We start from the raw sequence: 24137 nt of genomic DNA, 5'->3' as shown, positions 1-24137 counted from the left end.
CTTTCTATCCTGTTTCTTAGTCCTGCAGAAAATAAAAACAAATAATTTTTCTTTGTAATAGGAATTATTTATAAATTTTGCGTCCCATCATTACACTAGTAAGAAAATATAAAAGTTCTCATAGATCAAAACTTTGAAGTGAAGAATATTAACAAAAAATGAAGCAACTGGTGCTGTACAAAATGTGTTTGTAGGGCTTTTAACTGATGTGTTTCTAGAAGACCTCCTACAACATTCTGCCTACTGTGTGGTTTGAAAGCCACTGTCCCAGAAACCCTGCCTGCCGTAGAACAGTGCTCTGAGTAACTCTAGTGATTGCACCCAGTAGAGGGTGCTCCTTGGCTGTGGTGGAACCCGTGTTTAGTAAGCTGACTAGAAGTTTAAAAAAAAAAAATCAAAAAACAAAAACAACAACACCCTTTCTGCTTCATTTGTATTCCTTTAAGTTAAGAAATTTAGCCATTTGTCATATTGAAATTGTTTTACCCTATTTGCCTTTTAAAAAATTCATTCATTGTTTAACATTTAAGATGAATTGGATGTTTGTTTATACCTTTTTTTGTCTTGTTTTTGAAAATCACATTTCGACTAAGCTTTTTTTTTTAAAGATTTATTTATTTATTTAATGTGGTGCTGAGGATCGAACCCAGGCCTCGCACATGCTAGGCACGCACTCTAGCTTGAGCCACAACCTCAGCCCCTTGACTAAGTTTTGAAACAATGTTTCTGTTTTCAGTGATCTCTAGGTTAGTTTCTCCCTGAAGAAAGACTGAGACTGTGATGGTAGCCCTCTATTTTAAATTTTACTAGGGTGGGTAGGTTGTACTTATACAACTTTCTTGTCTCAATAAGTTTTAAAAAGTTGAACTAGTTTTAAAAATTTTTATGGGTGCATAATAGCTATAAATTTATTTTAATTATAAACGAATGAGTATAATTTGTACTAGTTATGCCCCCAGTACTTACCCTTTGCACTCTATTTTTGACTGTGGAAGTAATCTGATTTATGAACTTTGAAAATTGAATTCAATATGGCATGCGTACATTTTTTTGGATGATTTCTAACCCCCACCCCTTTCTCTTTTAAATGGGTTTCATAGTTGATCCACCTGAAGAATTAGGAGCAAGTATTTCAGTCACAGCAGATGAGCTAGAGAAATTGCTGTATAAACCACAAGATGGAGAATGGGGTCAGAAATCGAGAGATGAAGAATGTGACCGGATTATTAGTGGTATAGATCAACTTTTGAATCTTGGTAAGTTTTTTGTGGGGTGGTAGTTTCCTTTTCAAGTTGTTCATAAAAGTGTTTCAAAATAGTAACCTAACCGAAGTTATGTTCTTAAACCAGTTTCTGTTGTTCTTAAACTTGTTGGTTTGTAGAAAAATATTATTTAGAGGTAATGGACTTCATAATAAAACTTGTCTGCCTTCCCTAACAGATATAGCAGCAGCTTTTGCAGGCCCAGTTGATCTGTGTACATATCCGAAGTACTGCACTGTAATAGCTTATCCAACTGATCTTTACACAATCCGAATGAGACTTGTTAATCGATTTTACAGGTTAGTTGAAAATTACTTTAAAAAGTCTTTTGGGGCTGGGGACGTGGCTCAAGAGGTAACGCGCTCGCCTGGCATGCGCGGGGCGCTGGGTTCCATCCTCAGCACCACATAAAAATAAAATAAAGATGTTGTGTCCACCGAAAACTAAAAAATAAATATTAAATCTCTCTCTCTCTCTCTCTCTCTCTCTCTCTCTCTCTCTCTCCTCTCCCTCTCCCTCTCTCTCCCTCCCTCCCCCTCCCCCCCTTAAACAACAACAAAAAAAGGTCTTTAGCCACAGTGAGGTTAAGATAAAAGATAGTGGATAGTTGAAGATGACTTGTTTGGTTAGTTTTGGGAGCTGATTAACATGATTTTGTTTCATTCTCCTCTTTGACTAAGAGATTGCCTTTGGACAGCTGTGGGTAGAGCCAGGCATTAGATGAAACACCACGTTTCCTTCAATCATCAGTTGTGTTTTTATTAGAAATAGTTAAGTAGCTAGATATTGTATATTTAAATTCCTACTTGACTGCTTCATTTAAAAATGTAGTCATTAGACTTTGATCTTTGAAGCATTTATCTTTGACTTGTAGAACATGATAATTGTAAGATTTTCTCTTTATCATGATTTTTATAGCAATTGATGGTATTTTATTTTTTTATGATTCCAAAAATCTTCTTTTGAGAAATTACCATTGCACAAAAGTCATCTTGAGCCCACTGTGTGTGTGTGTGTGTGTGTGTATGTATGTATGTATGTATTTATTTATTTCTGTAGTCATATACTGGAATGTGGTTTCAGACGAGTCAGAAACCACTTTATCCAGTTTATAGAGAAACCAAGGCTGTCAGTGTTCTTTAACACATTTTCTGCATTGACTTTTAACAGCTTCAAAAGGTAACTAGGCATTGTGAAAAGAGGTTGCTGTGTTGGTTTTCTGTCTGTGATTAAATGGTCTGTTAGGATTTTGGTCCTTAAATTACTTTCAATATATTGTCCAATATAATTCCTTATGACAGCGATCAAATTGGTAATATTAGAAGGTTATTCATTATAAATTTTCATTTAATGATTTCATTAATATGCCATATTAATTTAATATGCTAATTTTTTTTAAGTTTTTTAATATTTATTTCTTAGTATTTGGAGGACACAACATCTTTGTATGTGGTGCTGAGGATCGAACCCGGGCCGCACGCATGCCAGGCGAGCGCGCTACCACTTGAGCCACATCCCCAGCCCAAATAATATGCTAATTTTTAAAAACTGGATTTTTGTCTTCATTTTCTAAGCCCTAAATTGACTATTTTATTTTGAAGGAGGCTATCTGCATTAATTTGGGAAGTCCGATATATAGAACATAATGCCAGAACATTTAATGAACCTGAAAGTGTGATTGCAAGATCAGCTAAGAAGATAACTGACCAACTTTTAAAATTTATTAAGTAAGTGATCTCATATGTTGTGTAAAAGTAACTGCAGGGTATGATCTTGTAACCATCTCGTTTTTAACTTTTTAAAGGTCTGAAATATTCTTCTCTAGTGTTTTGTTTTAGATGACATTTCTTCATATATTCATTATAATTTCAGTAAAGGAACAAGAAATGGAACAGTTTTTTTTTTTTTAACTTTTTATATTGCAGAGATACCATATACCCTTCATCTAGTATGTCTTTGTTAACATTTTACTCAATTATGGTATGCTTATAAAATATTAAAGTTAACCATGGTACAATAGTATTGATAAAATGTAGAATTTACTTGGATTTTACTTATTTTTACACCAATATTCTTGTTAATTTTTCACGAGCCAACTTGGACTCCCCATTACATTGTATTTTCTTACTTTTCTGCCTGTTCCTCATTCTTCCCTTTTCTCTCATGATCTCATCATTTTTATAAATGTTCATTACTTACTTTAATACTTAGAGTATACTTAAATTGTTGTTTTTTTTTAATGATTAGTTTGGATTATGTCCTGTGAAAGTATTTGTACATATGTGAATATTCCACTGGGAAGTCAGTTTGGAATGAAAGAATGAAAAGTGAAATAGACATTGAGACTCAGGTTCTAATGTTTTCCTGTGCATTCTTTCATACATTGGACAAACAAGTCAGCATCATTGTTCTTATGATTTAAATCATAAATTATAATTCTTCATGTAGCTATGACAATACTTTCTAAGAATCAGATATTGGAGAAAATAATTTATAGACAGTGTCATCATTTTCAACATCTAGCTAAATGCTAGAGGATAATGGACTGCTTTCATTTTCTTTTGGTTAATTGTGTCCTGAGTCTTGGGCACCCAGACTCATGTAACTCTTCTCAGAATCACCTTTACTGCTTAAGGAAAATCACATACCCATTTTTATCATCTTTATACCTAGACCTAACCATACTTTAACATCTGTTCTTCTGACTCCCCCCCGCCCAAGCTATTATATTGTTTTATTTTCTACTTCCTCTTTCCTTAGCTTTGATCTCAAATCACCTATATGTATTCCTGTACTGTATGAATATCTCTAGTGCTGATACTTAGAAAAACTCATCTATGCAGTCAGCCAAGTGAGGCCATGCATATGTTGTTTCTGGATTACCAGCTTAATTTACGTACACATTTAAATGGAAAAAGAGAAACAATTCTAAATTAGGATTTAAAGATGGCCAGTTTTTCCCCCCACAGAGGATTGGGTCAAAATCTGGTATTATTATTGTTGAAATTAGGTATAAATAAGTTGGGGACCTGTTTTTATTTTAATATATAGTGTGAAACTAGATTTGCATACCATTAATATGAATTTCTTTTCTTTCTTTCTTTCTTTCTTTTTTTTTTTTTTTTTTTAAAGGAATCAAGACTGTACAAACATCTCAGAACTATCTAACACATCTGAAAATGATGAGCAAAATGCTGAGGATTTGGTATGAAGTGTGTTAATTTTACAATTGCTTTTATTAGTTTCAAATGATAATTTAAAAATGAGGAAAGTAGAAGATGTTGGTTACCTAATATTGATTTTTTTTCCTGTATTTCAATAAACTATGAATGTAGGGCATTTGATTAAAATTTTTTAAATTATCATCTAGTGGATTAGTTGATGTAATTTTGTTAGCCAATGAGTGATATACAAGACAAAATATTTCCCTTTCCAAATTTTAGCTAGTTAAAGGTATATTGTTAAAAATACCTTGGGGGCCAGGGATATAGCTCAGTTGGTAGAGTGCTTGCCTCGAATGCACAGGGTCATAGGTGCAATCCCCAGCACCACCAAAAAACCAACCAACCAAACAAACAAACAAAAAACCTTGAAAGTCTTTTTGTTGTTGTTGTTTTTATAAGACCATTATCTAAGCATTGAGTTTAATCATAATTAAAAACCAATGGCCTGCTCAAGAGTGCCTGTATATCGCTTCCCCAAAGTGGTAGGACATAGCAACAAATAGCAACAGTGGGTGTACTTTCACTTCATAATATATTTCAGTTTTGGAATGGAGTTGCAGAAAGGATGTTGTTCTTTAAAGCTATTATAATGTTAATTTTACACAAACTCTTATGGTTTACTGTAACATAATAAAAACGGATGTACTAATAAGTGATTTAGGGAATAAGAAAACTCATGAAACGCAAAATGCAGGAACTATAGGAAGCTATGTGTTTCTGGGTAGAGATAAAAATGCAAAGGTGAAGCTGCTTTGTGCATTTGTTGGTTAGGAAATGCAATAAAGTGACGTTTTACTGCAGTGTTTGTATATTTTTAATTAGAATCAAAAACACTTAGGGTGCTCTGATTTTGTTTCTAGGATGATAGTGATCTTCCTAAAACATCTGCTGGACGAAGGAGAGTAAGTTACTCTTTGTGATTGACTTTTTGTGGTGTTCTTTGTTTAAAATCGAATTTTTGCCTTCAGATTTTAGGTTTTGTCTTTCAAAAGTTGTAGTTAGGAAATGTTTAGTGTGAGAGTTGTCATTTGAGCTGTGTTCTCAGAGTGAGATGAGGACAATCAGAAGCATGGTGGATACCTGATCAAAGACAGAAACTGGGAAATGTGCACATTCATGGGCATACTTACACGACATAGAGGTGGAATGCGGGCATGAGTAAGGTGACCGGATGCCCATTAGGTTAGGAGCAGATAAGGGCTATACTGAAACCCAAGGATTTTATTTAAATTTAAAGCAAGGAAGTGATTGCATAGCCTAAACGGATGAGTAGAATTTGAAGGTTAAGAAGATAGGTATTAAAGGAGATGAATTAGTTCATTTTGAGAATGTAGCATGAAGCATGGGAACCTAGACGGTTCTTGGAATGGAAAAAGGAAGATGATGAGGCCTTTAAATTTTTTTTTTTTTTTTAATTTTTTTTAATATTTATTTTTTAGTTTTTGGCGTATACAACATCTTTTGTTTGTATGTGGTGCTGAGGATCGAACCCGGGGCGCACGCATGCCAGGCGAGCGCGCTACCGCTTGAGCCACATCCCCAGCCCTAAATTTTTTTTTTTTAAATAATTATAGATGGACAGCATGCCTTTATTTGTTTAGTTTTTTATGCAGTGCTAAGGATGGAACCCAGTGCCTCACACATGCTAGGTGCAAGTGCTCTGCCACTGAGCCACAGCCCCAGCCTAGATGATGAGGCCTTTTAAGGGAAAAATTCACCAGGATTTGGTGACTGAATCATTTTTTAAACTTCAGGATTTGTGGCAGGTGCAGTTCTACATGTCTATCATATCAGCAACTGGGAGGCTAAGCCAGTAGGCTTGTGAGTTTGAGCCCAGCATGGACAACTTGGTGAGACCCAGTCTCAAAATAAAATGAAGTTTAGTCAGGTGTGAGGCCCTGAGTTTAATCTCTAGCAACACACACACACACAATCTTAATTTGTTGGGAAGGAGAGATTAAGGAAATGGAAAAGAAGGTATGAAAATAAGTTTAGGAAATTAGGTGAGTATAATTGGATGTCAATATAGCTCTTAAATTCTGCTGTGACAGGTTAATTAAAATAAGTCATTCATAAAAAGTGATTAAAACATCTTAACCTCATCATTTTAAATTTTAAGTGCTCCGTAAATTGAAGTTTCTTTAAGTCAAATGTTACTTTGTTTTACAATATGCTTTTTTCAAATAATTTTGAGAAGTGAGACCTGTCAGTCTCATCTGATTTGTCATTTTCATATAATTTAATTTCTAAGTAGACTCCCAAACTTTTAGTAGCTAGTACTTATTTTGTACTTTTTATTTACAAAATTTTATTATTTCCATTACTGAAGATTTAACCCGGGGGCACTCTGCCACTGAGCTACATCCTCAGTTTTTTTTTTTTTTTTTTTTAAATTTTGAGATAGGGCCTTGTTAAATTGCTGAGGCTAGCCTTGAACTTGGAATCTTCTTGCCTGAGACCCCCAGGTCTCTGGGATTGCAGGTGTGCAGTGCACTTCTGCACCTGTTTTAAGGCAGCCACAGTTCTTATGATGCAATATAGAAAATAATAAACAGCACAATTGGATTTTTATCACAGTCATGCCATAGTGTAATGATTATTTTCCTAAGAAAATTTAGTATTATAAATGTATTTTTAGGTCCATGGTTGGAAAGTAAGGAGCAACACAGCTACCAGTTATGTTGAAAGCAACTGGAAGAAACAGTGTAAAGAACTGGTGAACTTAATTTTTCAGTGTGAAGATTCTGAACCATTTAGACAACCTGTTGATTTGGTCGAGTATCCAGTAAGTTTTCATTGTTTGAATGTTTGGGTTTTTCTTGTTTTGGGAAAGAGGGGGTTTGAATAGGGTATTTAAATTAAACCTTAAAGAGTATGAGGTCTAGGCTTTATGTTAACATTTTCTCTTACCATTAGCTGTAGAGGTACTCTTGTTTCTCATTTAAGGATTTAGACTTAGTTATCTAGTATTACATAGTAATAAGAGATCCCTGTGTGCTTATCTATTATGTTTATCTATTATCTAAGGAGGCACAGAAGCCCAAGGAAAACTTAGATAAAATTTTACTCTATACACATAGGAAAGATGACCTAAAAACAAACAAACAAATAAATAAATAAAAGATCACAACAACAAATTTACTGTAGAAAGGTTGGAAATTATAGAAGTATTAAAGTAGGACATGAAACCATCCCATGTCCTACTACGAAAATAATCTATATTTTGATCTATTTGTACCTTGTCTTTGTGTCTGGACCTTTTTTAAACGGTCATGAATTCTGAAGATGCTTCTACCCCCCAGCTCCTATCATTTTGAATATTCTTGAGATCTGATAAAGTACATCTGTGAACTAACTATTTTTAAAACCTAGGACTATCGAGATATTATAGATACTCCGATGGATTTTGGAACCGTAAGGGAAACCCTGGAAGCCGGAAATTACGATAGCCCTTTGGAATTTTGCAAAGACATCCGATTGATATTTAGCAATGCAAAAGCATATACACCAAACAAAAGATCAAAGGTAAATTTTAAAATGGTTTATTAAAAAATCATTCATGGTCTGTGTTTTCCCACTCATTGGGTAGAGGTTGCAATATTACAAGTAAGTGAATAAAGTAAGACTACTCTGAAGAGCAGAGCTGTGCTGCTGCCCAAAGAGCTTCAGTTCTTTTCCTTTTAACAATTGATATTTGTCATAATCTCTTAAAGTTTACTGAATAAATGAAGATTGGTGAGAATTAAGGTACCAGTAGAAAATGAAAAAATTAGATTGTAGAATGATTCTGTTTTATTGCTCTTAATAATCTTCTAGTCTTTGTCAACACTACTAGTCAGTTTATAAAAATTCTCTGAATTAACTACTGCATTTCATCACGTAATTGCTGCCACTGCATTAAAGTGTATTCATGAGTGTTCCATGCAGCCCAATCTTGCAGCAGAAACCATTCAATCATAAATGATTTTTAAGTAATACTGGCATAGTTTTTTTTTTTTAAAGGTTCACATAAAGGTTGTATCTTGGGGCTGGGGATGTGGCTCAAGCAGTAGCACGCTCGCCTGGCATGCGTGCGGGCCCGGGTTCGATTCTCAGCACCACATACAAACAAAGATGTTGTGTCTGCCAATAACTAAAAATAAATAAATAAATAAATATTAAAATTCTCTCTTTAAATAAAAAAAAGGTTGTATCTTACTTTTTTTGTGAAAAAATTTGGCATGAAAACTGTGATTATGTGGTGAAATCCAGTTGTCAGGATGTTCATATAAACGTCATTGCTTGTACTGTTTCTGTCCCTTTGTGTCCAGCTGATTTCACGAATCATAATGTCTTAAAGACTTGTAGCATGTGTCTGAACTTTATTCCTTTTGTGGCCAAATAAAACTTTGGTGTATGGGGATAACACATCTTATTCTTTCATCTGCTAATGGGCAGTTGGGCTGATTTTACTTTTTGGCCACTTTGAATAATACTGCGACAAATATCTGTCTTGAGTACCTGCTTTCAGTTCACTTGGGTGTATATGTAAGAGTAGCCTTGATAGGTCACGGGATGATTCTGTGACCTGTCAGTAACCACTAGGCTGTTTCCTGTAATGGCTTCACCATTTTTTCTGTTCCCACCAAGAATGAGAGCATGCTAATTTTTCCAAATTCTTACCAGTGCTTGCTATTTAGGGAGTTTGTTTTATATTAAATAGCCATACTTCATCTTATGTATGAAGTATAATTTGACTGTAGCTTTGATTCTCTTATGATTTATTATGTTAAAAATTGCATCCAGGACTTGTTTTATAAGGAATGAGTTGGAGATGCAGAATGATTTTCATGAGGATGTGTATACTCACAAATCCCTAGAAACATACCACGCAGGTCCTGGAGGGAAGATCAGGAGGCAGAGGAGAGTCCTTGCTCAGGAGGCAGGGTAGGGCAGATCAAGCAGACTAGGAATGGCTAGTTGTAATCAGGATTTCAGCACAATTTGGGACCTTAGAGATGTTCTCTAATTTTTTGATAACACATTTTGAGGTGCTTTAAGACATGGGTCTTTTTTTTTTTTTAATTTTTTTTTTTTTGCAGTTGTAGATGGACAAAATGCCTTTGTTTCTTTTTATGTGGTGGTAAGGATTGAAGCCAGTGCTTCTCACATGCTAGGCAAGTGCTTTACCACTGAACTATAGCCCCAGCCAGTTATATTGACTTCTTATGTAAAAGTTTGATTGAGGAGATGGGTGGGGGTGTGAAGCCTCTATTATGCATCAAAAAATATACTTGCAGAGGGATCATTTGCTATCTCTATAGTCAGCTGGCTCTGGGAGGAGGTAGAATCATCCTAAAAAACAGAGAATTAACAATACAAAACATGAGAAAATGTAGTTAGTAAGCTAATGGTGTTAAGTATCTGTTCTTTTGCTTATTGGCTTATTGCCTGTTTATGTATCATCATCTGAGAACTGTCTATTTCAGGTCTTGTTCATGTTTAAATTGTATCTCCTTTTGATGACAACCTACAACCCATTTTGTAGGTTGTCTTTTCACTTAGTTTGATAATGTCTTTTGATTCACAAAAACTTTCAATTTTGGTGAAGTAAAGTTTTTTTTTTTTTTTTTTAATTTTCTAAATGCTTTTTTGCTTTCATATCTTAAGAAACCACTGCCAAATCCAACACTCTTATAAAGATTTGTCTGATGTGCTCTTATAGTTAGTTGCTTGATTTAAAACTTTCTCCGGCTGGGGTTGTGGCTCAGTGATAGAGTGCTCACCTCAGGTGCTGGGTTCAGTCCTCAGCACCACATAAAAACAACTCAAGTGTTTTGTGTCCAACTACAACTAAAAAACAAAACAAAACAAAACAACTTTCTCATTATCTGAGAAGTATATATTTGATGTTTCCTGTTTCTTTTGGATGTCATGGAACAGCAGATGGAAAAATACGCCATTATCTATAATTAGTGATATTACAAATAGCTTTAATAATAATTAAAGAAAAAAAATTAAAAATACTTTATAATTCTAGTTTTGCTTTCATATCCTTGCAGATTTATAGTATGACCTTGAGGTTGTCGGCCTTATTTGAAGAAAAAATGAAGAAAATCTCTTCTGATTTTAAAATTGGTCAAAAGTTCAATGAAAAACTTCGACGAAGCCAGAGGTTCAAGCAAAGGCAAAATTCTAATGGTGTCATTCAAGCTAACAAGAGTATCAGGTGAATTAGTTATGAGAAGCTTTGAAGGCAGTTAATTTTTTTTTTTTTTAAAGAATTTTTTTAATATTTATTTTTCAATTCTCGGCGGACACAACATCTTTGTTGGTATGTGGTGCTGAGGATCGAACCCGGGCCGCACGCATGCCAGGCGAGCACGCTACCGCTCGAGCCACATCCCCAGCCCGGCAGTTAATTTTTTTAAAAAAATTGTTTATTGGTACCAGGGATTGAACTCAGGAGTGCTTAACCACAGAGATTCATCCCCAACACTCACCCCGCCCCGTTTAAAAAAAAAATTGTTATTATAGGCGTTTGTTGCTATGCCTGGCTGCAATTTATTTTTAATTTAGAGTTGTGATATTTCTTTGACTTAACTATGCTAAAAGAATTAATTTTTTAGAGTTCTATATATTCAGAAAGGACTAGTCAAAAATTTTTGTAACTTGAAAGCATGTCTGTGAATATACAGTTGTCACACTGATGTGTAATTGTGTGCATTTTTAAGCATTTAATGAAAATGTCATTTAAAACAATCTTATCAAAGATTATTTAATGTATGGTTGTCTTTTGCATGAGAAATGGCTTTTTAAGATAAAGTGATTGTTACTGCCTTTGAACATTAGATTATATAAGGGAAAATATTTACTGGACATTGCACCTCGTTATTAGGGAGAATTAATTGTAAAGGAATGAAATGGGGTCATATTCTTTTTGTCAGTAATTTTATATTTGGTGTTCATGGACTAGTGCCTGCATTAAGATCAGATTTCAGGTACTTTAAGCTACTGCAGTATGAAAATTGAGTTGTGCAGTGTTTAGTTTGCTTCCCCGCATTTTTTGAATGCAGTATACCCTTGATGGGATTTCTTTGTGATTGATTTGAGGAATCACTGTACTTCTCAATTCAGAATGATCCTATTTCAAAATAATATTGCTTTTAATCCCAGTACCTATAGAATCTTTGCTCTAATACAGCACTCATCCATCCCTCCTCCCTCCATTGTGCTATTATGGTCATACAAATTACAATTTTATATCACGTTTATGCAGTTTTCTTTTAAGAATAAAATATCATTTATATTGCTTTTGTAGTAATCCATGTCATTACCCTTCCCACATATGAATGTATAGATTGAAGGACTTTAAAAATTTCTTATAAGGTGGGTGTGCTAGCATTGAATTATCTCAGCCTTCTCATGTCTGGCAGTGTCTCAATTTCACCTTCATTATTGAAGAAAAGTTTTGGTGCATATAGAATTTTTGACATTTTACTGTAAGCATGTTAAAAGTTTCATTTCACTGCCTGATGGCCTCTGCTGTTTCTGAAAAACAAGTCAGCTAGTAATCTTACTGAGGTTTTCTCTTCCTGTACATATTGAAATGTTTTTCTCTTCTCACTTTGTTTTTTTTTTTTTTTTGCTTTAGTATTTATTTGGTATGATAGAATATATTTTGACATATTATGTCAGTATTATCTCTTTGTCTTTATCTTTTTTTAAAATTAATTTCTTAGTTGTAGATGGATACAATATCTTTCTTTCTTTATTTTTGTGTTGCGCTGAGTTTTGAACCTAGTGCCTCATGCATGCAAGGCAAGTGATCTACCACTGAGCTACAACCCTGGTCCCTCTTTGTCCTTATCTTTAAACTGATCATGATATGTATAGGTTCGGATTTCTTTGAGTTTCTTGTACTTGGAATTTGTCTAGCTTTGTGGATGTATGTTGTTTTTAATTTAATTGAGGGTTTTCCAGCCAGTATTTTTTTTCGGTACTGCAGATTGAACCCAGATGTCCTTTCCCACTGAGCTATGTCCCCAACCCTTTTTATTTATTTAGAGACAGGGTCTCACTAAGTTGCTTAGGTTATCTTCAAACTTGTGATCCTCCTGCCTTAGCTTCCTGAGTTGCTGGGATTACAGGTGTGTGCCACAGCGCCAGGCTCTGATCAGTATTTCTTTAAGTATATTTTTCTGCCTATTTCTTTTTGCTCCTTTGGTAGTCCTATTACAAATATGCTGGTATCCTGCATGTCTCCAAGGCTCTCTTCATTTTTCTTCTTCTTTTTTCTTCAGACTGGATAATCTGTAATTATGTGTCTTCAAGGGCACTGATGGCTTCTGCCAGTTCAAATCTGAGTATTTATTTCATTTATTTATTGCACTTTTCAACTCTGGGATTTCCATTTGGTTTGTTTTTATGTTTGTCTCTTCTTTATTCTGTATTTGATGAATCATTGTTACAATTTACTTCTGTAAACATGATTTCCTTAAGTCCTTTGAATATTTTTATAGTAATTGACTTAAATATTAGTATTTGTTAAACTAAGCGATATCTGGGTTGTCTCAGGGTTATTTTCTATTGAATGCTTCCCTTGTGAATGGGCTGTCCTTTCCTGTTTCTTTGAATATCTCATAATTTTTTGTTAAACTGGGCATATCAAATGAGGTTTTTGTTAAACTGGGCATATCAAGTGAGGCAGTTCTGGAAAACTGTTTTTACTGTTGCTGACAGATTATAGTGATGATAGTTTTGCGGTTTTGTTCAGTGACTTGCCTGGACTTATCCTGGAGAGTCTGTCCTCCCTGCAGGACACAGCCACTGAAGTGGTTGCCTGCCCTGCTGTCCCCACTGTTTTGAGATTTTTGTTTTCATTTTTTGAGTTTGTCTTCCTAGGGTCAGTGAACTTAGCTTAGTGGTCAGAAAATTTTCCATATATATTCTGAGGTCCATGTGCTTAGTGAGAGGGCAAACCTCACAGGTCAGCCAAGGTGGCCTGGCTTTCACTTTCTGTTTATGTTTTTTCAGACAAGAATTTCAAGAGCAGTCAACATGAGTAAATAAACTGGGGTTATTGGATATGTTATTCTTCCAGGTCCTATTGGGGAATGAGGGAGCTTTTTAAAGACTCTTCTGCATCTCATTCCCTAGATCTTCCTTTTATTTTTACTTTTCTGTAGTGCTGGGGAGGGAACCCAGGGCCTCTTATGCTGGCAAGCAGCTGTTCTTAGATCTCCCCTTTGTATGTGGCTGAATTCTTGCTGGCTTCTACATTGTCACAGCCTAAGGCAGAGTGCTATTGTCCCTGCGGATTGTCCTTAGTCCTGAGTGTTTTCAGTGTCCTCAGGTGTATGGCTGTTTTGTAGAGACACCAGATCAGACCAGTGCCTTTCTTACTGGTCCTCATAGCCTTCATCCCCAGAGAATTGGAGTGTGTTTGTCTTTTTGTCTGGGAGCAGCCCCAAGTTGGTGCTGCAGATCCCCATGCTCTCATCTAAATTCAGGATTTTTTGTGAGCATGTGCTTTGTTTTATGCCTTCACTTAATTTCCTGAGCCTGAAATGGTTGATAGTTCAGCCATTTATGAAATTTTATTTTCGTGAGAATTGTTAAATATTTTTGATTTAATATTACACACAAACCACATTAAAATGCCTTTCCATAAGGAAATGCAGCATTTAAATACAGGGAAGTCTAATTAAATTGGCATGGTAACATAACCAAATTATAAAGTAGACCCTGCTTCCTTCAGCCATTGCCTTTAGTAGGTTAATAAACACAAATTGAAACACATGTGAACCTTGCTTGGTTTTGAGATAGTGAAGGTGTGTCCCACAAAACATATTCATATAATGTTACATAAACCTAAATATAAAATCAGTTTTGAGATGACATTCACCATCTTTGTAGAATATTGACCATTACTAATGAAGTCCAATTATAAATTTTAAAAAGGGGAAAAACATTTATAGAACTTAATGAACTGGGATTATAACCAAAATATTATTTTAACTATGTCAGTTTTACTTAAGGCAGGACTGTCCAACAGAAATATTCTGTCATTCATGATCTGAATTCTGATGTATCACATCAATTAAATGGTGCATACAAACAAGGTATGAGATTTATGTGGTAATAAATAAGGCAGTGGCCATTATTCATTAGTAGCTATTTTGAGGTGTGCTATGAAGTTTGCCCTTTCCCACTTCTTAATGCCATTGAAGATCATTTTTGTTTCAGGGATGTACTTTTTGGGATTCTCCAAATACTCTATCAGTGTATCCTCTTGCCAGGTGCTGCCTTTGTTTTGTTGGCATCTGTGTAAGAGAATCCAGCAGCCTTGACCTGTCTTCCACCCAGATAATCCATGGAGATTTGGCCAGTCTTGTGCTTGCCTCCTTTTTCCACAGTGTGGCATTGAGCACACTTTGGAACAAAACTCTTATTGTCTTTCTCCACATTACCCATTTTAAAAAAAAAATCTTTATTTTTATTTATTTACTTTTATGTGGTGCGGAGGATCAAACCCAGGTCTTCATGCATGAGAGGTAAGCACTCTACCACTGAGCCACAACCCCAGCCCCTCATTACCCATTTTTAATTCATTCTTTTTTCACTATGCAATGAAGGTTCATGTTCAGAAGTTAAGATATCCCACTCTCAGCCATTTTATTTTTACTTTTTGAGTGAGAGGATTTGGTGACATAAACTGTGACCCTCCATGCTTCAAATTACAGAACACATTGGGACACATACACATGCCCACTAGGTAAATGACTCAGTTCTTGTTCAGCTGCTTTGCAACTTGTAATTCATAACACACATTCTATCTGGAGTACCATGTGAATCTTCACTCATCTGTTTTTTTTTTTTTTTTTAATTTAAACTTTTCATTTTGAAATAATTACAGAATTATAGAGAAATTGCATGAATAATTCAAAGAGGTTCTATATATTCCTAGACTCACCAGTTCACATTATGCCACATTTGCTTTATTTTTGGTTTAATACAGTTGTGCTTTGCTTGACTATAGGATCCATTCTGAGAAACGCATCATCGGATGATTTTTGTCATTTTACAGTGTGCTTACACAGACTAAGATGGTCGTGACAGCGTTTAGGTAATACGGGATCACCATTGTGTATGTGACCCATTGTGGACTAGAATGTCATTGTGCAGTGCTGTATTTTCTCTATTATGTATGTGTATTTTTTCTTTTGAATCATTAAAAAAAATACTTTTTAACATATTCCTTTACCTGTTAGTACTTACTGTGTATTTGCTAAGAATTACATTTAAAATACTTCATCTTCCTACAGTTGACTCAATAATGTCATTAGGGCAGTCACCCCTCGATCCCATTCCACTCCAGGTCCACTCCAAGAGCATGCATCACATTTAGGTGCTGTATGTGTTTGGTGTGTTTTAGTCTGGATTATTGTTTTCAGTCATTTCTTTATTTTCTTGATAGGTATTTGTGAAGAGTCATCCATTTATAAAGTGAATCTCAATTTGGATTTGATTGTTTTGTACATATTTTTAGTATTTTTGTTTTCATTGAAAAAGCCTCTTCTGATTTTTCTACACTAAAGAAAGGTTCAGAAGGACGTAAGATCAAACAGGGAAAGCAAACTTTTACTCTTGGAGGCATTACTACTTTGTCTTAGATTTTTTGTTAAGTTTTAGTTAGGGCCTGGTGATATAGCTCAGTTGGTAGAGTGCTTGCCTTGCACACACAAGGTTCTGGGTTCAATCCCCAGCACCGCGCGCGTGTGCACACACACACACACAAACGGTGGGCATGGTGATGCATACTTGTAATTCTAATGACTTTGGGAAACTGAAGCAATAGAATTGCAAGTTTGAGGCCAGCCTCAGCAATTTAGCAAGGCCTCAGCAACTTGGCAAGATTGCTCTTAAATAAAAAGAGCGCTGTGCGCAGCTCAGTAGTTAAATACCACTGTGTTTAATCCTCAATACCAAACAAAACATAGGCTTATAATGTCTTTATTATCATATAAATGGTGCTTTAAAGAATTGTGAGGGCTGGAGTTGTGACTCAGTGATAGAGCACTTGCCCAGCATTTGTGAGGCACTGGGTTCGATTCTCAACAGTGCACACAAATAAATGAACAAATAAAGGTCTAACAACATCCAAAGTTAAAGTGATTATCTATAAGTTCACCTATTTAGATTTTCCATTAGAAGATTGTTTTGTTTTAAAGAAAATAAGACTATCTGAACATGAATATTACTCAGTTTTGTAACTTGTCTTAAACTTTACTCTTCCCCATGATTCATGGCCTAGGAGGCAGTCTGGTGAACCGGTGCTCAGGTTGGAAACAGATTTGTCTTGGAAATAAAAACACAGCTTGGTCTGATCTTTTATTTTTTATTTTTTCCATCTATTTGGATTTGGTTAGCTTCTGCTCTTTCTTTTATATGGTCCTTAGGAACATGTGATAAGACAGAAGGTTGTGTCTTGTTTTTAGGCTCTATTTCATAGTTATAGCCAGGTGCAACGATGCACCCCTATAGTTTCCAGAGATTTGGGAGGCTGAGGCAGGAGGAACTCAATTTAGCAAGACCCTCTTTCAAAATAAAAAGGGCTGGGGAGGTAACTTAGTGGGAGAGTGCCCCTGGGTTCAATCCCCAGTGCTGCCACAAATACAAAACGGGATTTATAGTATAAATGAATGCCTGTTGTTACGTAAATGTTGGTATGTGTGAGCATTTTATCCAAATAACTTAAGGTATTCATTATATAACTGTTACTTGGATCATTTGTTCATTGCTACTCATTTAAATACAACTTGTCAGAGTAAGGACATAATAATATAATTCATGCCAGAATAAGATGTTAGTAGTAAACATTTTAATATCTTGATCATAAAATTATTTTCAGATTAACAAATAATATACTTTTATATTTATAAATATATTTTTTGAACCAGTTACCTTTATGATTTATTAATATTACTTCTTTTCTTTGTATCTTTCACCAGAAATGTCAAGCGGAAGCAGTTAAAGTCTCAGACAAAAGTAATTCCGGAGTTGGTAGGTTCTCCTGCCCAGTCTACCTCAAGTAGGGCAGCTTACTCTGCAGCTCACAAGGCAAGTGCTGGCGTATCTTCAGGTCTCACTTCTGGAGACTCTTCAGATTCAGCAGGATCATCGGAAAGAATGAGGAGAAGTAGACCTATATCTCTAAGAAACGATTCTGTGCTATCTGGTAAGAAACAAAACATCACATTGTTTCCTGCTGATCATCCTAGGTAACATTGCCAGTCACTGCAGGTTTAGAGGAGAGTGTAATGAAAGCATGATCCTGAAACTGAAGGTACTTAACAGTTTAGTAGTCGAAACAGAAGTAATAAATGGAATAGTTTTGCAAATGATGCAGCAACATTTTATGCAAATTTGAATCCTCCAAATTTTAAATATTACAGTATAAATATTTACACTTTGTGTTCAGAATTTGACTTTACCATTGAGCTATATCTCCAGCACTTTTGATATTTTATTTAGAGACAGGGTCTCGATAAATTGTTGAGAGTGGCTTTGAATTCGGGATCCTCCTGCCTCAGCCTCCCAAGCTGCTAGGATTACAGGCTTGTGCCTTTGCACATGGCCCCCAGATTGACATATTTGTGTCTTTAATTAAAAAAAAAAAAACAAAAAAAAAAAACTTGTTGGTAATCATGCAGTTGCAAAGCTGGCCTAGTAAATTTTAACCTTTATGCCATTGCCATTTGTTAGCCGTAACTATAACTAATGCCAGTGCTTTAGTAGCATTGTGTAAAGACCAAGTGAGTCGTGTGTTTTCTCTTGTATGTGGAAACTAAAGAGGAAAAGGGAAAAGAAAAGTCTGTGTGGGAGAATCTCATGAAAATCAAAGGGAGACCAGTAGATGAAGGATAGGAAAGGGGAAATACTTCGGTATGATATTTGTCAAATTATATTATTGTGTGCATGTATGAATATGTACAACAAATCTCACCATTATACAATTATTATAGTGTGCCAAATAAAAAATATGGGGAAAAAGAGCAATGTGTAAATGAGGCTGTGGTGTTCATGTCCTTTTGTGTTGTAGTGGGTGATTGTGGTGAATTATGATACCATTATAATTTAATGCTTTTTGTGTGTGTTATTATCCAATATTTCATTAAGTGGTATTGAAAAAATTATAGCTACAGATAAAATTTTGGAATGAAAGTGAGCTGTGGTAAAATTCTATGGATTAACAAACTTGGCAGTGATATTTGGGGAGGAGGTCAGGTAAACAAGCTGATGTATACCATGTGTATCTACACAGTATCTTAAGGGATACATACATACATTGTATATGTGTGTGTGTGTATCTTAAGGGATACACATATATATGTATTTTAAGGGATTATATGTGTGTGTGTGTGTGTGTGTGTATATATAATTTTTTTTTTTTTTTGGTACTGGGGATTGAACTTAGGGGCACTTGACCACTGAGCCACATCCCCAGCCCTTTTTTGTATTTTAGAGACAGGGTCTCACTGAGTTGCTTAATGCCTTGCTTTTTGCTGAGACTGGCTTTGAACTCATGATCCTCCTGCCTCCTCCTCCCGAGCCACTGGGATTACAGGTGTGCGCCATGGCACCGGCTTTACTGGATACATTTAGATAACAGTGTTCAATCAGAGTGTGCTGGGTTAACTGAGAATGGGACGAAGAATAAGGGTACGCTTTTCAATCAGAGAGCAGTTAGGAGGAAAACGTCGGGAAAAGAGGAGGCAGTTTGCACACGAACAGACTACATTTTGGGAAATAGTAGAAAGTAGAACTAAATAGGTGGGATGCACACACATTATAGATACTTCAGTTCTTACTCATTGGATCCCTTGTAAGTGAGGAATTCCAGGAAGATTCCCAGTTTGGAAAGGGCAAGAGTCTGGAAATAGGAGGCAGATGGTGTTGGTGGAGCTGAGAAGAAACAGCAGTTTCACAATTTAGTGACTGATATCCTTCTGACAGCCACTTTCTTCTCTGAAATAGAGTTGGACTAATTATGGACCAAAACACTCTTTTTTAACCATGTGTTTCTGCTAATTGATGAAATGTTTATTTCATTAAAGAAATGAGTGGCAGAAGGAACAGGAAATTGGGGGTTTCTGTCTTGTGCTCACACTGGTTGTGTACTTAATGAAGTAGACTAGTGGCAAAAACTGCCCATGCTGCCTAAAGTATTTCTTTATCTTGATCCCTACCTTGTGTTGAGCATATAAAAACCACCTTTTTGGATCTGAGAGATGTGTGGTGCAGCCATGTTGTCAGGAAGGGTTGTTAGAACGTAAAATTATACTTTCTTTTAAAACTCTTCATAAAGGTACTACAGAAAAAAGTACTAATTAGGCTATTAAATTAAATTTTGTTTGTAATTCTTATGAAGAAATTTCTTAAATTAGTACAATTAGTATTGTCTTTTAGAAATACAAGCCCAGACTTGACTTGGATATTGATTTTTTTTTATTTTTATTTTTATTTTTTTTAGTTGTAGCTGGACACAGTACCTTTATTTTATTTATTTATTTTTATGTGATGCTGAGGATAGAACCCAGCAGCTTGGTTGTGGTAGGCGAGCACTCTATTGTGAGCCACAACCCCAGCCCTGGATACTTATTTTTAACAACTGTTTAAAAAGAAATTTAAAAAAAAAATATTTTTTAGCTGTCATGGGACCTTTATTTATGTAGTGCTTTTATTTATATGTTGCTGAGAATCAAACATGGTGCTATCAAGAATTTTATCAGCTTTTCTTTGAAATAGTTCTTAAAATATATTGAGTTTTTAGTAATGTTAGGAAATAATGGTTGGCTTATATGTGTATGAAGAGAATATACGTAATTAATGATTTACACTTTGTTTTCTTAGAAAGTGAAATGGAAGATTCCTTAGCTACCTCTTCATCCTCTTCAGCTTCAAATAGTTCAGAGGAAAGCAAAGAGAGTTCAAGAGCTCGTGAATCCTCCTTGCGTAGTGGATTGTCCAGAGGCAGCAATCTCAGGGTGACCAGAAATAGAGCTGCTCAGAGAAAATCTGGTAAGAGATTTACCACATTTGCACAGTGGATGCATTATTGATTATTTAATTCACCTGCTTGTAAATGTCCATTGGGTTTTTTGGATTTGGAAAGGAAATCAACTTTGGCATTTAAAAAAAAAAAACCAAAAAAAACAAAACAAGGAAAATCACTGAAATAATAGTCACTTAAAAATGTTGAAATATGAAAACCCTTTCTAATGTTGTTATTGATTTATTTGTAGGTCCTGTTTATTTAGAAAATGGATGTGGCAGAAAAGCCACTCGAAAGAGAGTTTATTTGAGTGATTCTGATAACAATTCATTAGAGACCAGTGAAATTCTTAAAGCGAGAGCTGGAAGTAACCGAAAAGTCCTACGGAAGTGTGCTGCTGTGGCTGCCAATAAGATAAAGCTAATGAGTGACGTAGAAGAAAACTCTAGTTCTGAAAGTGTGTGCTCTGGTCGGAAGCTGCCTCACCGCAATGCTTCTGCTGTAGCTAGAAAAAAGTTACTGCATAATTCTGATGATGATCAGAGCCTCAAGTCAGAAATTGAAGAGGAGGACCTAAAAGATCAAGAACAGCCATTACAAGCAACCAGTTCTCATGCTGCCCAGAACACTGTCAATGACTCTGAAAATGGAGATTCAGAATCAGAAAGTGACGTTCGGGTAGCCCGGAAAAATTGGCACGCTAATGATTATAAGTCCTATACTCTAGCGACTTCTAAAACAAAATTTCTTAAAATAGAGTCTTCTGAGGAAGATTCTAAAAGTCATGATTCAGATGATGGACATAACAGAACTGCTTGCCCTTTAGAGTGTGGGCGGAAACTTCAGGCAGAGAGTATCTCAGAGGAAGCCGACTCTGAACCAGGAAACAATACATTTCGCAAGAATGCAAATTTCTTTAAGAAAGCAAAGATCTTAAGTGATTCCGAAGACTCAGAATCTGAAGAAAAAGATAGGGACGGTGGCAGATGTCACAAAATGGAAATGAGTTCAGTTTCAGGAAACTTGAAGTGTGAACTTCTTGGTGTGCCTCAGTGTTTGTCCCATCATGTATCTGAAACTGATTTAGATTCCGATGATGACAAAGTAAAGGAAAAGGCAAACACTGTCATGAATGGTAATTAAGAACATTTTTTGGGTTCACTGATTTAATTCAGTTTTCATTCCGTGTTAGATTTCTCAATTATTTTTCTCTTGAAACTTCTCTGTTGATCTTTTATAGTCTCATGTGTGTGCGCAGTTGTTTTGCATACCTATTAAGATTTCACCGTTGCTGTTGATGATGGGATATTGTGGAAAAGGGCTTGAGAATATACACATGATAGCTTTTGAGAAAATCAGAAGCTATCCTGTATATAAGCCATGGTAGGGACAGCTTCAGAGGAGGAAGAAAAGGAGTAGGACTGGTTGAACTGTTAAGTAGTAATGATTGCAACTAACAGAAAGTTACTGGGTTTTTCTATCAGGTTTTCCTAAGAACTTCTCAATATTAAACTAAAAAATGTTTAGCACTTCTATCTTTTATGAGGTAGGTACTATTATCATTGTCCATTTTATAGATAATAACTGCGATAGTATCACAATGACTGTTGAATATAAAGATCATACTCCTAGAGAATGGGGATTGATAAAGTAAAAACAGAAGACAGCTGAAGCTAAGGTTAAGGTAGTAGGATTGAAATCTGTGTAGTGTTCACAGGTGTTTAGTCTGTATTAGTCTGCACTGCAGTTTCAAGGTCATGGGATTTGCTGTGTTTGTGAATGGGCTGAGCCTGAAAAAGTCACTTTAAAGTATTAAGATTTATGGGCCATTCCTTTCACTGACACTCCCATCCAAGTTAATAAGAATGCTGGATTTGTTTCAAATATTAGAATTGTTCACTCTTACTAAGATTAAATGAATACTCTTTTAATTTTTAGATTCAGCACCACAAGACAGTGGGCAAAGCAGAAAAGTTTCCAGGAAAAGGGTCTGCTCCAGTGATTCGGAGACCAACTCAAGGGAGATTAAGAAGTCATCCAGAGCCCGAACAGATTCTCTGAGGATCACCCGAAGTACTTCGGCTATGGCTACCAGTACTGTCAGGCTCAGGGGTAATGTAGAAAATATCAGTTCAGAAAGTGTATGCACCAGAAGCAAACGGGGAAGGAAACAACCCTCTCGTCCAGCTTGTACCACAGCTAGGAAGATACGGAGTGATTGTGAGGAAGATGTACACTGTGAAGTGCCAAATGAGCAGTGTGCTTGTGACGGTGAGCCATCTGAACCTGATGCAGAAAGGAGTGTAGGAAACTTTAGTCGGTCTTTAAATGGAGACTCGGACTCTGAAGGCATTTGGAATTCAGAACACAACAGTCATATCAATAATCACAACACAAATGTACCTTCTAAGACAAAGAATTCCTCTGTTGGGTCTTCAGAAGAGGATTCAAAAAACCACGTTCCAGGGAGTGAGAACAGTAGAAAATTTTCTTCTGAGTCAACTTTTGTGCAAAAAGCAACCACAGAAAGTAATTTTGAAGAAGAATTGAATTATGGGCTACGCAGATGGAATGGCAGAAGACTCAGAACATATGGAAAGGCACCTTTCAGTAAGACGAAAGTGATTCGTGATTCACAAGCAACAGCAGAGACAGAAATAAAAAGGAAGAGACTGCATCCTGAACTGGAAAATGTGAAAAGAGTTGAAGCAACTGGGAGTACAAAGTGCAGACCTGACACCAGTCCCAAATCGACAGATCTGGGATCTCTAACGGAATCAGATGTTGACTGTACTGATAATACAAAAACCAAAAGGAGGAAAGCGAAAGGAAAAGCAAAAGTAGTTAGAAAAGGTAAAACTTTTACAACTAACGTATCTAAAACCGTAAGACGGCAAAGACAAAGCAAACGCCCTAGGTTAAATGTGGATGATAATGACTGGGAGGATTTGGACTATGCAAAATCTAAAAGAGTTCTTCGACGTTCAAAAATAAAAACGAGAAATCAGGGTAGAAGGACCGTGAGATACCACGATGGGGATGATGATAAAAGCTTAGAAAATGTGTTAGAGTACAATGATCGCACCTTATGACCTTGAGGGAGAGCCAGTTCATTAAGGAGGAAATGGACTGGAATTGATGGTGAAAGCTGGCTGTTGAAATTATTTTTGTCTTACAATTCAGGGAATATATTTATATTTTTCTATGAAAAGTTATGAATGTGACTAAATCATGACTGTTATTTTTGTTTGCACTTGCTGGTCTTTGTAGCAGCATTTAGCACAGGTGCCAAAATATGCTTCATTTTGGGGGCAGATCTACTTTGACAGTATTTGACTACATATAGCAAGAGTTTGAAATATGTTAAACACTAGACGTCCTGGTTATCAAAACCGATGAGCATTACTTTCATGGTAGCAAGTGTCAATGCAATTATTTTCTGAATTTGTCCAGAGGTGGTAGTTTCTATTCCCTGTCCTATAGTAGAGAACAATTTCACATGACCTATGTTTACAGATTCTTCGTAAATATTATGTGCATACTGACATTATAATCATGGAAAGTGTAACCATGATTAGTAGGCAAGGTACCTATCACCGCCACCCCCCCCCCCCC

The 24137-nt window shown here is 35.8% G+C and overlaps 1 protein-coding gene and 1 pseudogene across 1 annotated transcript in view; one reads left to right on the top strand and one right to left on the bottom strand.

The window, feature by feature from the left end:
* Nucleotides 1–24137, top strand: part of Brwd1 (bromodomain and WD repeat domain containing 1) — a 117897-nt gene that overhangs the window by 81722 nt on the left and 12038 nt on the right. The window contains exons 28-39 of the mRNA XM_048803947.1: nucleotides 1101–1256; nucleotides 1441–1561; nucleotides 2864–2989; nucleotides 4395–4467; nucleotides 5347–5388; nucleotides 7125–7271; nucleotides 7859–8011; nucleotides 10528–10694; nucleotides 17479–17705; nucleotides 20381–20548; nucleotides 20773–21657; nucleotides 22461–23375. Of these exons, the coding sequence (XP_048659904.1) occupies nucleotides 1101–1256; nucleotides 1441–1561; nucleotides 2864–2989; nucleotides 4395–4467; nucleotides 5347–5388; nucleotides 7125–7271; nucleotides 7859–8011; nucleotides 10528–10694; nucleotides 17479–17705; nucleotides 20381–20548; nucleotides 20773–21657; nucleotides 22461–23375 (3180 nt within the window). The remainder of the gene's footprint in view (nucleotides 1–1100; nucleotides 1257–1440; nucleotides 1562–2863; nucleotides 2990–4394; nucleotides 4468–5346; nucleotides 5389–7124; nucleotides 7272–7858; nucleotides 8012–10527; nucleotides 10695–17478; nucleotides 17706–20380; nucleotides 20549–20772; nucleotides 21658–22460; nucleotides 23376–24137) is intronic.
* On the bottom strand, nucleotides 14628–14941 carry LOC107136481 (annotated as a pseudogene).

The sequence above is a fragment of the Marmota marmota genome, unplaced genomic scaffold, assembly GCF_001458135.2.
Source record: "Marmota marmota marmota unplaced genomic scaffold, marMar, whole genome shotgun sequence".
Lineage (NCBI taxonomy): Eukaryota > Metazoa > Chordata > Mammalia > Rodentia > Sciuridae > Marmota > Marmota marmota.
The sequence above is the reverse complement of the archived record's forward strand: the minus strand, read 5'-3'. Positions and strand labels throughout refer to the sequence as shown.